Source organism: Oncorhynchus clarkii, chromosome 6, assembly GCF_045791955.1.
Source record: "Oncorhynchus clarkii lewisi isolate Uvic-CL-2024 chromosome 6, UVic_Ocla_1.0, whole genome shotgun sequence".
Lineage (NCBI taxonomy): Eukaryota > Metazoa > Chordata > Actinopteri > Salmoniformes > Salmonidae > Oncorhynchus > Oncorhynchus clarkii.
Window position 1 is genome coordinate 36354765 of NC_092152.1, and position 14148 is coordinate 36368912.

Here is a 14148-nt window from a genome sequence, read left to right on the forward strand (position 1 = left end):
GGAGATGGAGGAAGTTAGGGAGAGGAAAAGTAGAGAGGAAGAGGGGTTAGATGGAAGAAGAAAGGGATAGTGTGTGTATGGGGAAAGAGTTGGAGAGGGAGACGAGACACGAGAGATAAGAAAAGGACTGGGTTAGAGGCTAGCTAATAGGAGCAGAGAAGCAGTGAGATGGAAAAAGCAGGCGAGAGTGTGAAAGAGTCTGGTGGAGGAGTGAGCGGTGAGAGGTGGAGAGATGAGGTTAGAGAAGTGGACAGGAGGGATACGTGAGGGAAGAGGGGTGAGAGAGATGAGGGATAGTGAGAGGGTATACAATTGAGACGAGGTTAGAGGGTTAAATAGTAGCGCATGTGAGAGGGTGGGAGATTAGGGGGAGTGGAGGTGGTAGTGTGTGTGGCTGTGCAGTCATACGTGCATGTTCATATATCGTGTGTGTGTGTGTGTGTGTGTATTGTCCCATCAGAACCTGACTTTGTGGGCTCTGCCCTGGTGAGGGAGAGCAGTGGCAGCAAGGAGGGGGACGATGACAAGATCTACTTCTTCTTTAGTGAGAGAGCTGTTGAGCTGGACTGTGACACGGAGCTCACTGTGGCCAGGGTGGCCCGCGTCTGTAAGGTAGGCTACACCCACATATGGCTACACACACACACACACACACACACACACACACACACACACACACACACACTGCCAACGCAACACACACACTGCCAACGGAACACATACACAAGCAAACCACTCAATTCTACTCTGCTCACATACTTTTTACAGTGAGACTCAAACACTTCCAACCCTTTTTTCACTCTTTCTTTCCAGTTACTCTTCTCACCCAGTCCTGTCCTCATTAGGTGTCAATAGTTATCAGGAGAAGTTGCGAGTTATGAGCTCAGAGTTTGCCATCCACTCTCATTACATCATACAACCTGTTGTTTTTCCTGGTGAGGTCAAAGGATAAACCCTTGCCCCGAGACTCCCTCTCCTAAATTTTCCTCTGTCCCCTCCCAAGTCTATCAGACCACTCTTCTCACCCAATTCAATCCTAAAATGGTATCAGAAGCCATCAGCAAATCATAATGCAAGCGAACTGACTTTCCCCTCCACATTGGCAATATGCCACCTCTCCTGACTCCTGACCCCTGACTGACTCTTGTGTGTCTCTCCCCTCAGGGTGATCTGGGGGGCACTAGGACCCTGCAGAAGAAGTGGACCACCTTCCAGAAGGCCAGGCTGGTGTGTTCTCTCCCCGAGCGACACGTCACCTTCAACAACCTTCGGGCAGTCTTCACCCTGCCAGGCACCGACTGGCGCACCACCACCTTCTATGGCATCTTCCACGCCCAGTGGTGAGTCACAATAACACTACAGCCAGGGGGTCCGATGTGCCAAAGAAAAGAGGCTCTCTCTTCTCCAACTTAACTTAGCACTTTTACTAACACTGGGTTGGTGTGACTTCTGAGTCTACAGTATCTAAACTTTTCCAATTCTTTTGAAAATATGATCTTATGCCCAAAATTACAGTTTTAACGGCCTTCAGTCAGCTAACGTGTCTTCTCTGTGTACGGACCTTTTTGAATTCTGTTATTATCTCCTAGTGGAGCACAACCATTGTTCTATTTCTCATACAAACAGACAATGTAAAAATGACCACAGAAACAACCCATCTAGGTAATAACCTTAAGCCCGTCGTTTTGTTGTTCTCTCCTGTCCCAGGGGCGATGTGGATGTGTCAGCAGTGTGTCAGTACCAGATAGGGGAGGTGAAGAAGGTGTTTGATGGCCCTTATAAGGAGTACAGAGACGCGTCGCAGAGATGGGGGCGATACACTGGCACTGTCCCCAGCCCACGGCCCGGAGCGGTGAGTGATGGAGGGAGGGGCGGAGGAATAGAGTGACTTGGACAGGGAGAGTTTGGAGAGTGATCAGAGCCAACAAGCAATGCCAGCCTGTCCCGCAACTAACAATGTTCCTTGTTTCTCCCTCTCTCTCACGTCTCTCTCTGTTCTCTCTCTGTTCTCTCTCTCTCTCTCTCTCTCTCACGTCTCCCTGTTCTCTCCTCTCTGTCTCTTCTCGCCTTTCTTCTTCACGGCGCAGTGTATTACGAGCTGGCATAGGGAGAACGGCTACAACAGCTCTCTTCAGCTGCCAGACGCCACCCTCAACTTTGCCAAGAAGCACCCTCTGATGGAGGAGAAGGCTCAGGCTCGCCCCCTACTGCTCACCAAGGGCATCAACTTCACCCGCCTGGCAGTGGACCGGGTCAGCGCCCTGGACACGCGGGCATACAACATGCTCTTCTTAGGCACAGGTAGCTACTGACAGTGCGTACAGCGCGGGCTAAGAATCTACCCACTGAAGATGGTCGAGTTTGAAGTTGCCGCAAGATTCCAAATATTTTTGACCTTACCACCTCAGCTTAACCACAATGGAGGAAACACAAAACTGACTGAGATCAGTGTACTGTGTAAGAACTTCCTATACGCAACATAACAGTATAGGACCAAGACAGGTCCCAGATTAACCCATTTGCCCACTAAAGATGCCCTTAACCACAGCTGTAGGATCCGTTTACTTTAACCCCCAACCCTCCTAAGAAAACCCTCAAGACCCACAGTTTGCCTGAGATCAGTGTTCAGGTGGATTCAGGACAACTTCATCCTACTTCCATAAGATTGTCTTACGTCAGATAGCAGGACGACTCCAGCTGCGTGGCCGTTTGAAGACTGTTGAAGACCGTTGAAGACTGCATGTGGCCTAGGAAGGACACTGCCTGTCGGGAGACAATGCCTTTCATCAATAACATACAGTACATCCAACTGCAGTAGCTACTTCCCATTAAGTAGCCTACTACTTAGAATTCCACTCACTGCAGTGCAGTGTGGAGTGAATCCCTGACTGTGCCTGCGGTGTGTTGGAGGCCCATGACTGTCAGACTGACGATGGGCTCAGTAGCTTGGCAGGCCCCCTGCTGCCTTGCTTCACAGCACAAACTCAACGGGGCCCTTGGCACACGTACACACTGCCAATTGGGCTGCGGGCTTGATTAGCTATTAACTGCAGCAGGATGACAGCTGATGCGGAGAGAACAAGTCTGGCGAGGACGGTTAGAAACGGAGGATGGGATTGGGGGATTAGCCGAAATGCTCTCGACACAGCGAGCGAGGAGCATGATACGTCATGCATGATACAGCATTTACGTGTTTGTGTGTGCGAGTGTTTGTGTGTGTGTGTGTGTGTGTGTGTGTGTGTGTTGCTGCTCTGCTCTGTGCCAGGCTCCCGTAGGGTCCAGGGTCAGTCCCTCACATTATCCATGACAGTCCCACTGTGGTGAGGGCAGGAGGCAGGGCAGGTTCAGCACACACAGCAGATCTCTGCTCATAAAAGCGCCATCCACCCAGACAGACACACAAGGTCACACCGCCGGCAGCAGCAGCTCAATTGCCTTTCAATGCAGGGGATGTAACCTTGCTCCCAATATTACCCAAAGAGTAAACTACAGTACAACATTCTGAAATGATGTACCAGTCTTCTCATCCTACCTGCTCTCCTCTTTATCCCCTCTTCTCTTTTCTCTCCTCTCCTCCTCTAGCGGACGGCTGGTTACAGAGGGTAGTGATCCTCGGCTCGGAGGCCCATGTCATTGAAGAGATACAGCTGTTTGATTCTCCCCAGCCAGTGGACAGCCTGACCATCTCTCACACCAAGGTAACACTCAGGCCAGGGGATTTCCCCATCCGTACATATAGTCCATATAACTAGGCCCAGGAGTTTTCCCTGGCCCTACACACTCATGGACCATCACTAGGGTCTGGAGTTTTCCCCAGCTCTACACATAGACCATCAAGTTGTACTTGTACATCCAGCTGCCTCACACTACAGAAGCAGGAGGTTGGGTCCTGCCCTCTGGGCCGTTCTGAGTTTACTTACCCATAGACCATCACTGGACCAGGAGTATTCCCTGATCATGTGACGCAACTAGGAAAGACTCCGGGCCCTACTCAACACCATTATGCCCTCACATGTCTGAGTGTCACCACTCTGTTTCACTGGCATTACACTCACATGCTGATCCTTATCTAATTAGACCAGGCTTTTCCTGGCCAGCTATTTCATAACAAGCTTTGCTCTCTAGCCAAACAGAGAAAGAAGAGGGGAGGGAAAACAAAATGTTATTGTAATTGAGAGCGATTATCCCATTATCTCCACTGCCCTCTGTCTGACTTGTTCTTTTTCTGTTTCTTCCATCCTCCTCAACTATCTCTATCTCCTCCCTCTCTCTTTTTCCCCTCTTGTCTCTCTCTCAACCCCCCTCTCTCTCTCCCTCTGTCTCTGTCTGAATATGTCTGCAGAAGTACTTGTACATTGGCTCACGTTCAGAAGTGCTCCAGCTTCCCTTGGCTAACTGCAGCCGCTATCAGTCGCAGCCAGACTGCCTTCTGTCCCGGGACCCCTACTGTGCCTGGGACAGTGAGGGTCGCGCCTGTGTCCGCATCGACCTCCACCGCGGGTGAGCATGCCTGCCTCTCCCCTCCACTCCCCCTCTGCCCCTGCTCAGTGGTTCTGCCTTCCCCTCTTCTACTTGGCCCCTCCTCTGCTTTGCCCCTGCTCAGTGGGCTGGGTCCACCTGTGCTAGCAGCAGCTCAGTGGAGGCCAGTAGCAGAAAGTGGAGGCCAGTAGCAGAAAGTAGAGGCCAGTAGCAGAAAGTGGAGGCCAGTAGCAGAAAAACATGTTATTAATGCCTGTTCTCTGTGCTCTCTGTTCCACAGGTCTACCTCCTCCCTATCCCAGGATCTGATGCTGGAGAGATTCAGCAGGGGCAAAGCCAAGTTTGACAAGCCTGTGGCCATCCCCAGCCCTGGTGAGTAGGAGAGGAACTGGACTGGTGGCCCCTTGTGGCAATAACTGTTCACTACAGTTGTAGTTTTTTGATAGTTATTGAATGGATTTGAGTTTAGAATTTAGTAATTGAATCAAGTTTAATTCAGTTGAGTTGAACTAAGCGAATTGAACTGAATTGAGATGAATTGAACTTAGAGTTCAGGAATTAAACATCTTGGCTAACACATACCCTCTCTCTCTCTCCCAGACAACTCTCGACTGAGGAATGTGACAGTAGTGGTGGAATCAGACATGGTGCTGCCCTGCCAGCTGGTGTCCAACCTGGCCCAGCCCTCCTGGCTCCTCAATGACCGGGAGCTGCAGCTAGGAGACGAGGAGGCCGGGGGTGCACGCTTCGACCAGACTCTGAAGGCTCTGGTGGTCCCCAACGTGATGCCGGTGCACGCGGGACGCTACGTGTGCTACTCCGAGGAGCAGGGGGTCAAGTTTCAGATGGAGCGCTACCAGGTGTCGGTGGTGGCCAGCTCCCCTGTGGTCATGGCAGCCCGGGCCCCTGACGGCAGCATGGGTCTGTTCTGGGTGCTGGTTATCACCCTGGGGGCCGCTTGTCTACTACTACTGGTGGCAGCTCTGTATCTGAGGAGGCGTCTGAAGCTGGCCATAGGTAAAGGGACGGAGATGAAGCCCCTGGAAAGCACCTTGGTCTACCCCATCACCCTGCCCAAGGAGCCACCTACCTTCGTGCCCAGCAAGATGCCCAGCGACGAGGACCGCTTCTGGGAGACGGGCGCCAACTACTACTACTCAGACGGCTCGCTGAAGATCGTTCCCGGCCACGCCCTGTGCCCCAGCAGCCAGTCTCACCACCACGCCCCCACGGCGTCTCCCAGCGCCATCCCCGGCCAGCCCATCCACTCCCCCAGCCGGCTCAGCCTCACCAACATCAGGGGCTCCGGCAGCAACGGCTACATCCGCCTCAACCTGAGCTCGGCCGGGGAGGAGAGGGTTAGCGGGGGTGGTTCTGGTGGAGGAGGGCTGGGGCTGAGCGGGGGCGGGAACGACTACTCCAGCCCCTTCAAGGAGGAGCTGCGTCGGACCCTGCAGCAGAGGAGCGTGCTGCCTGACGCCAACCCTGAAGAGTCGTCTGTGTAGCAGCAGTCGTCTTTCTCCACGCCCGTTGCAATGAAGAAAAAAATGAAAAAAATAGAGAACGAACGGCAACTAACCTACCTCCCTCCTTTAGAGGACGCCTCTCTCTCTCTCTCGCTCGACACCACTCTCGCTCCATGCTCTCTCTCTCTTTTTTTCTGCCAGTGCTCGTTTGACTGACTCTGTGACTGGTGGTAGATGTTTCTTTTGCACACAGCATGTGAGGTGACACACACCGACCCGTTCCTCAGCATCCTCTCCTGTTATTGTGTTCCATACCCCACACTGACTGTCACACTTTACCTTCTTCACCAGTTTCACTTGCTTTCACTGTGCAAATCCCAAGCTGTGTAAATTCGGTATTTAAAGACAATTGAACTCAGCCAACACCTCAAACAAATGGAGAGATTTCCTGAGAGAACTCCTTCAGAATAAGAGACGACCAACAACTCATGACAAGGTTGTAGCTTCAGGGCTAAACCAATAAAGCAAGCAGCACGAGTTGACTGACTGAAAGATGGAGGAGCTGGCTTGCTGTTTTTATGTTCTGTTGAGGACTTTTTCGCTTGCTGCACTTAACACGGGAGTAAGTAAGTCGATTTTGTATTTGTGAGCAAAGAGAGTGAGAGAGCCACATAAAAGACAAATTAATCCCAAAAGCATGACGACAATCACGTTCCCCTCTCAGGGGGTAAAACCTGGGAAGGAACGAGTGGGATAAAGAGAGAGAAAATGAAGTGAGTTTTGTTTGAAAGACATGGGGGGTTTACATGAAGGACAAACTCTTAATTAGACTTTCTCGGTTCAATTTGTACTTTTTTCACGTTGTCAGTCTTTCCTCTGAGAAGGTCTTCAACCCCTGCCACATTGATATATTGTGACAATTTAAATGAAGACATTTCTATGTGTTCTTTTTCTATGCCTTGCGGACTACGGAAGCGACAAATAGAGACCAATGGCTTTAAAGCGCCTCTCTGTGAATGAGAATGTGATGGAAGCACGTACAAACTCATATCCCTGCACAAAGTAGATATCTCCCCGAATAACCTCCACACTAGTAAATACATTTTAGCACTACTTTTACAATAACTACACTACACATTTACACAAGTGGTTGATGGGAATTTAAACCCCTTCTGATGCTTGTACACTTCCTTGGGATATGTCTGTTTGACATAATCCCACAGCAGAACCTACAATAGCACACTCGCTTATTATTCTGAATTTCAGATGAGACAAAGGCATTGTTTTCAGTAAAGTAGCAGGGATGGCATGGGGGAATGTAGGTCAACTCTCACTAAACTGTTGCGACTGCAGTGGATGTCTCAACAAGTGCTTTACATAGTATGTTTGTGTCTGGGCGGGGGTGGTGGCGAGTTGCACTGCCAAAAGGAACTCCCTCCCTGCACCGCCCTGAATGCCAAACGTGGTGGATGTACTAGTGTGTCCTGGAGGGGACGGAGCAGCACTGTACCTGGACACGCCCTTTAACCACTTATTTCCCCAAACCCCGCCCACTTACCTAATGACGTCCAGAGAATGACCTGGCACCTCTGTGGAAAGCCTGAACACAGAGAGAAGGATGGACACTCAACTGTATACACACACTGCCCTGTGCTGTTGGAGAGACAAGCGGAGAACAGATGGAAGATAGATGAATGGCCTGTGACAAACCAACAGGTCCAGAGAGCAATCAGAGGCACATCAATCAGAGGTATGGCTCTCTCTCTCTCTCTCTCTCTCTCTCTCTCTCTCTCTCTCTCTCTCTCTCTCTCTAAAAGCCTACAGACACACAAAGATTCTAGCCAGGCCCAAGATCTAGTTTGTGCTGTCATGCCGACTCCTATGTCACTGTTATGGCTTGGCGTGAACAATTCTGGAACTAGCCTAAGAGACACCCAAAGACCGAGCCAGAAAAACAAGTGTCACAATCAAGAGTTTTACAGCCTTTGAGATGAAACATAGTTGTTTTATTATGCTGCAGCATCTCTACTCTCATGGAAGTGGCCTTGCATGTACAATTATCACTATGTGTGCCCACTCTAACATGTTAGTTTTACCCTTCCTGTGCTTTGTCTTCCAGGGGTGGCTGTGTGACACATCTGCAGGGACCAGAGAACAACACAAGACAAAGAAAGGAACAAGAGGGTGACGACGTTTCTTTCTTTCTGTCCCCAATGTAGACTAGAGACAGCTGAAGGGGATGTAGAATATTGCAACGATCCCTGAGTTGAAGAGGTACTTACTTACTTGGCCATCAGTGGTTAGTTCATCCTAGTGTTGCATGACCTTCTCTGCAAATGTACTGTACACATCTCCGATAACATGCTCATAATTGTAAAAGAAGTGTATCATGTTTCAAACTTTTGCCTACACTGATGTTCTCTAGAAAAAAAAAAAGAATATATGGTTAGAGTTGTTAAGGACTTCTTCATGAATACATCTTCTAAACATGTTTTCTTTTGCCGTGCCTCTTCACCTTCGGATAAGCCAAAGTAGACTGCAGTTGCTTTTTTTTCTCTCAACATTATTATTTAATATTATTTCATTATTCCACTTTGATATTTAAGTTTCAACAGTCCGTCCAACTTCACTTCAAAGAACTCTCGTGTCTAGAACTTTCCTGCATATTTTATTTAGAGCTTAATTTTTTTCAGAAGGCAAAATGTTCGCGGCTGGTCAACATCCTGTTTACATGTCAGTAGTAATCTACTGAAGCGTATCCCTGATTCCCTAGCTCATGAAAAGGTAAACAAATCACCAAAACCTTTGAACGTCATAGAACCAGCCAAGCACAGCAACCTCCTTAAAACCAAATGATAACTCGTAATTTGATGATCTAAGGTTTGATACTAAATCTTAAATATTTATAGATGCCTTTCATTTGAAAATATGTACGTTTTAATGTTACCAAGCACTGGTTCTGACACTTAACCATGTATTATGCATCAACGGCTACAAGAGCTGTTAAGATTGGTATAGATATTTATCTGATTTGTCTACCAATGGACATTATGTCTGATAAGTCATGAAACTGTCTTAAAAGAAAGTTATCCATCAAACTCACAAAAGGGATGGTAGGCTAAGGGATGTTGGGGCGACAGGTAGCCTAGTGGTTAGAGCGTTGGACTAGTAACCGAAAGGTTGCAAGATCAAATCCCCGAGCCGACAAGGTAAAAATCTGTTGTTCTACCCCTAAACACTGTTCCTAGGCTGTCATTGAAAATAAGAATTTGTTCTTAACTGACTAGCCTAGTTAAATACAATGCTAAAGCTACCAAAACACATATTTACCTGTGTGTAACAATTCTGGATATAGATAGGCTAGTTATTACAATATACCTGTCAAAAACAAACCTTCCACAGTCTTCTCAAGGCTTTTGATTCTGCTGTTATTATTATTGTTATATTATCATTATTATTCATTTCTTCCTTTATGGCTTTAAGTTGCAAAGGTTCCCCTGCCTGTTCGTTCACAATCTTTTGTTTGTTTTTTAAAGGATGTTAAGTAACTTATTTTGCTTGTACAAACATGTCGATATTTATTATCATTGTACATATGTCCTTATTTTTTATATGTGTATATATACATTAATAAAAGTAGAGATCTACCCAAATTGTGTACATGTGTGCTGGTGGTTCATGGTTCTAATCAAACCAAGAGTATGGGTGTAAGCATAAACATCTCTGTTATCCAACATTCAAGGGTACAACATTATACATGCTGCAAATGAAAATCGGAGTGTGCTTCAGCTCATTAGTGCGACAGCAGCCTGAGCATTCAGTGCATTAGAGGCAGTATGTGAAAAGGATGTAGTCGTATAATCTCACTAATTGAAACAAGTAGCTATGGGAAGAGCTTTACCAGCTGTAAAATATAATTATCAGGAAACAAACATCACAAACATATTATGTAAGAACTCAAGTAAGATACCTCATGAAATACTCTTTATCGCACAGGGGAATTATAATGATTATATAAGGTCTTCATAAAGAAGGGGAGACTATTTGTAACATCTCAAAGGAGGATGACTGGCCCTGTCCTTTTGGAGTCCTTTAAAAAAAGAAGATTATATTAGGCCTGATATTAGGCCCAAGCTTATTATTATAATACTTCACTTAGCCTCTGTCACAGACTTGAACCTCACCTTGAGCGAAGCCTGGGAGCCAAGGCTATATTCTATTAGGCCTGATTCTATTTTATTAGGCCCGACATATGGCCTATTAATCTATTGTATTAGGCCTATTCTTTCTCCTGTTTCAAGGCCTGCATTACCATGTCTAGCGCTCATTCAGTCTCCTCTTCCCTGTTCACTTTGTGCCTGCTGCTTGCCTGTATTCCTGGTGCTAGCGAGGCCACATGCTCTCAGTGTGCCAGACAGACGGACCCAACTGTGAGGAGGGAGGGAGGGGTGGGAGTGTGACGTCACGGTGTACACAGCTGGGTCACAGAGAACTGCTTTAATCCCCTCTTTATAGGTCACCAACCATGGCTATGTCATCTCATCATACTCACATGCACACACGGACACACGCACACGGACATGCCCACACGCACGCACCCACACACACACAACAGAGAGAGTGAAAGAGAGAGGGAGAAGGAGGAATAGGAAGAAGGTGGACCGTGGGTATACTGTATAGGGAGCGTCAGAGGGACAGAAAGTGATGTAAAGTACCAAACTAAAAATACTTTAAAGTACTACTTAAGTAGTTTTTGGGGGGTATCTGTACTTTACTTTACTATTCATATTTTGGATTAATTATACTTCTACGTTCCTTGTGAAAATACATTTTCCTTTACACCCAAAAAGACTTGTTACATTTTGAATGCTTAGCAGGACAGGAAAATAATCAAATTCACGCAGCAACCGAACATCCCTGGTCATCCCTACTGCTTCTGATCTGGCATCACTAAACACATGATTTGTTTGTAAAGGATATCTGAATGTTGGATAAGGAATTTGAAATTATTTCTACTTTTACCTTTGGTACATACAGTGCCTTGCGAAAGTATTCGGCCCCCTTGAACTTTGCGACCTTTTGCCACATTTCAGGCTTCAAACATAAAGATATAAAACTGTATTTTTTTTTGAAGAATCAACAACAAGTGGGACACAATCATGAAGTGGAACGACATTTATTGGATATTTCAAACTTTTTTAACAAATCAAAAACTGAAAAATTGGGCGTGCAAAATTATTCAGCCCCCTTAAATTAATACTTTGTAGCGCCACCTTTTGCTGCAATTACAGCTGTAAGTCGCTTGGGGTATGTCTATCAGTTTTGCACATCGAGAGACTGACATTTTTTCCCATTCCTCCTTGCAAAACAGCTCGAGCTCAGTGAGGTTGGATGGAGAGCATTTGTGAACAGCAGTTTTCAGTTCTTTCCACAGATTCTCGATTGGATTCAGGTCTGGACTTTGACTTGGACATTCTAACACCTGGATATGTTTATTTTTGAACCATTCCATTGTAGATTTTGCTTTATGTTTTGGATCATTGTCTTGTTGGAAGACAAATCTCCGTCCCAGTCTCAGGTCTTTTGCAGACTCCATCAGGTTTTCTTCCAGAATGGTCCTGTATTTGGCTCCATCCATCTTCCCATCAATTTTAACCATCTTCCCTGTCCCTGCTGAAGAAAAGCAGGCCCAAACCATGATGCTGCCACCACCATGTTTGACAGTTGGGATGGTGTGTTCAGCTGTGTTGCTTTTACGCCAAACATAACGTTTTGCATTGTTGCCAAAAAGTTCCATTTTGGTTTCATCTGACAAGAGCACCTTCTTCCACATGTTTGGTGTGTCTCCCAGGTGGCTTGTGGCAAACTTTAAACGACACTTTTTATGGATATCTTTAAGAAATTGCTTTCTTCTTGCCACTCTTCCATAAAGGCCAGATTTGTGCAATATACGACTGATTGTTGTCCTATGGACAGAGTCTCCCACCTCAGCTGTAGATCTCTGCAGTTCATCCAGAGTGATCATGGGCCTCTTGGCTGCATCTCTGATCAGTCTTCTCCTTGTATGAGCTGAAATTTTAGAGGGACGGCCAGGTCTTGGTAGATTTGCAGTGGTCTGATACTCCTTCCATTTCAATATTATCGCTTGCACAGTGCTCCTTGAGATGTTTAAAGCTTGGTAAATCTTTTTGTATCCAAATCCGGCTTTAAACTTCTTCACAACAGTATCTCGGACCTGCCTGGTGTGTTCCTTGTTCTTCATGATGCTCTCTGCGCTTTTAACGGACCTCTGAGACTATCACAGTGCAGGTGCATTTATACAGAGACTTGATTACACACAGGTGGATTGTATTTATCATCATTAGTCATTTAGGTAAACATTGGATCATTCAGAGATCCTCACTGAACTTCTGGAGAGAGTTTGCTGCACTGAAAGTAAAGGGGCTGAATAATTTTGCACGCCCAATTTTTCAGTTTTTGATTTGTTAAAAAAGTTTGAAATATCCAATAAATGTCGTTCCACTTCATGATTGTGTCCCACTTGTTGTTGATTCTTCACAAAAAAATACAGTTTTATATCTTTATGTTTGAAGCCTGAAATGTGGCAAAAGGTCGCAAAGTTCAAGGGGGCCGAATACTTTCGCAAGGCACTGTAAGTATAGTTTATCAATTACATTTAGTTTTGATACTGAAGTACATTTTAAACCAAATACTTTTAGACTTTTACTCAAGTGGATTTTTCTGGGTGACTTTTACTTTTACTTGAGTCATTTTCTATTAGGAATCTTTACTTTTACTCAGGTATGACAGTTTGGTACTTTTTCCACCATTGGGGACAGACAGTAATGAGAGGAAGGACACAGTAGGCCTACATTGTTTTGTCTGAAGAGATTTTCTTCAACCCTGTATCAACATCCTTGGTCTTGCATTCAGACTAATACTACAAAGCTACACTTAGGGGAAAAAATGGTTCCATGGGGACAACCAAAGAACATTTTTAGGTTCTAGATAGCACCTTTTTTTTCTAAAGCTTAGGCACACTAACTCTCCCCTCCCTGTTTGGAGGTAAATAAAGATGCTTGTGAGGTGACTGCAACCTGTCTGTCTGACAGATTGGATGTTGGCAATTATCAGGAGAATTGTCAACGAGGGGAAAAAACTGTATTTGTATGAGTAGCAGCAGTAGAGACTGAGTAGGGGCCTACCAGAGTATCCCAAAGGCCGTCTGACGGACTACTACCAGAGGGTCCAATTCATCTTACCAAATGTATAGGCAATGTAAGACAAGGTTTTAACACAAAGAAGAGCTTTGATTTGTTTTTGGGAAGAAGTTTGGAAACTTGGAAATGGATGAGCTGTTCCTACACCAGTGCGCAAGGAAAAATATGACCTACAAAGATAATTTAAATGGAAAATAATGTTCTGCTCGCCTCTTCCTCTTTGCTAGCGTATGAACTAATTTTGGAGCACTAAAACGGATGTGATTCATTCGGCATTCTAGAGACACGTGACATATACGTTCACATTCATTGGCCAGTTCGTATGAAACTAGATCATTTTGTAGACATACGAAATAGTGCCCAAATGTCCATAACTATCGATTTATATCCGTATTTTGACAAGTTTTAACGAAAATGTTTTTTGAATTTAGTTTTGAGTTTGTTTAACATACATGTAATGATTTCGTTGGACATTTTAACGTTAACCAACATTTGTTTAGGTCGCGGAAGGATCTTTGTGCCACAACTACTGTGAGTGGTGCGAAATTTGAAAATTACACTAGTATGGACTAGCTAGCAAGTATGTTAGCTAGCTGAAAAACGTTTGATTCTTGTAGTCATTTAGCTGGTATGTTTAGCTAAGTCTAGTTGGATTCATAAGGGTGGATATTGTAGCGTTTCTAAAAAAAAAAAACATTATTTTTAAGGTAAGATGCTGTCGATTGATGGTGTTAACTCTAGCTAGTGTTAGCTAACGACGTTAACTGGCCAACAAGCTAACGTTAGCCAGTTTGTAACGTAGCAAACAGTTAAATGTGAACTTGTAGCTAACTTCAGAGTTTGTTTTATAAAAGTTGTAAGTGGCTTTGTAAGATGTGTTTAATGTTTGTTTGATGCATAGTGTCAATAACGTCGCATGCCTGTCGTATAATAAACCACTTGTTTTAGTGTGTGATCATCAGTCGTTGCTTGTTTTGTCAGCC

The 14148-nt window shown here is 45.5% G+C and overlaps 1 protein-coding gene across 1 annotated transcript in view; it reads left to right on the top strand.

Annotated features, from left to right (window-relative positions):
* LOC139411069 (sema domain, immunoglobulin domain (Ig), transmembrane domain (TM) and short cytoplasmic domain, (semaphorin) 4C) overlaps positions 1-9598 on the top strand; it is a 61271-nt gene extending 51673 nt beyond the window's left edge. The window contains exons 8-16 of the mRNA XM_071156887.1: positions 461-612; positions 1165-1340; positions 1708-1852; positions 2088-2301; positions 3583-3698; positions 4343-4500; positions 4760-4851; positions 5080-7695; positions 8065-9598. Of these exons, the coding sequence (XP_071012988.1) occupies positions 461-612; positions 1165-1340; positions 1708-1852; positions 2088-2301; positions 3583-3698; positions 4343-4500; positions 4760-4851; positions 5080-5984 (1958 nt within the window). The 3' untranslated portion in view covers positions 5985-7695; positions 8065-9598. The remainder of the gene's footprint in view (positions 1-460; positions 613-1164; positions 1341-1707; positions 1853-2087; positions 2302-3582; positions 3699-4342; positions 4501-4759; positions 4852-5079; positions 7696-8064) is intronic.
* The last annotated feature ends 4550 nt before the right edge of the window (positions 9599-14148 follow it).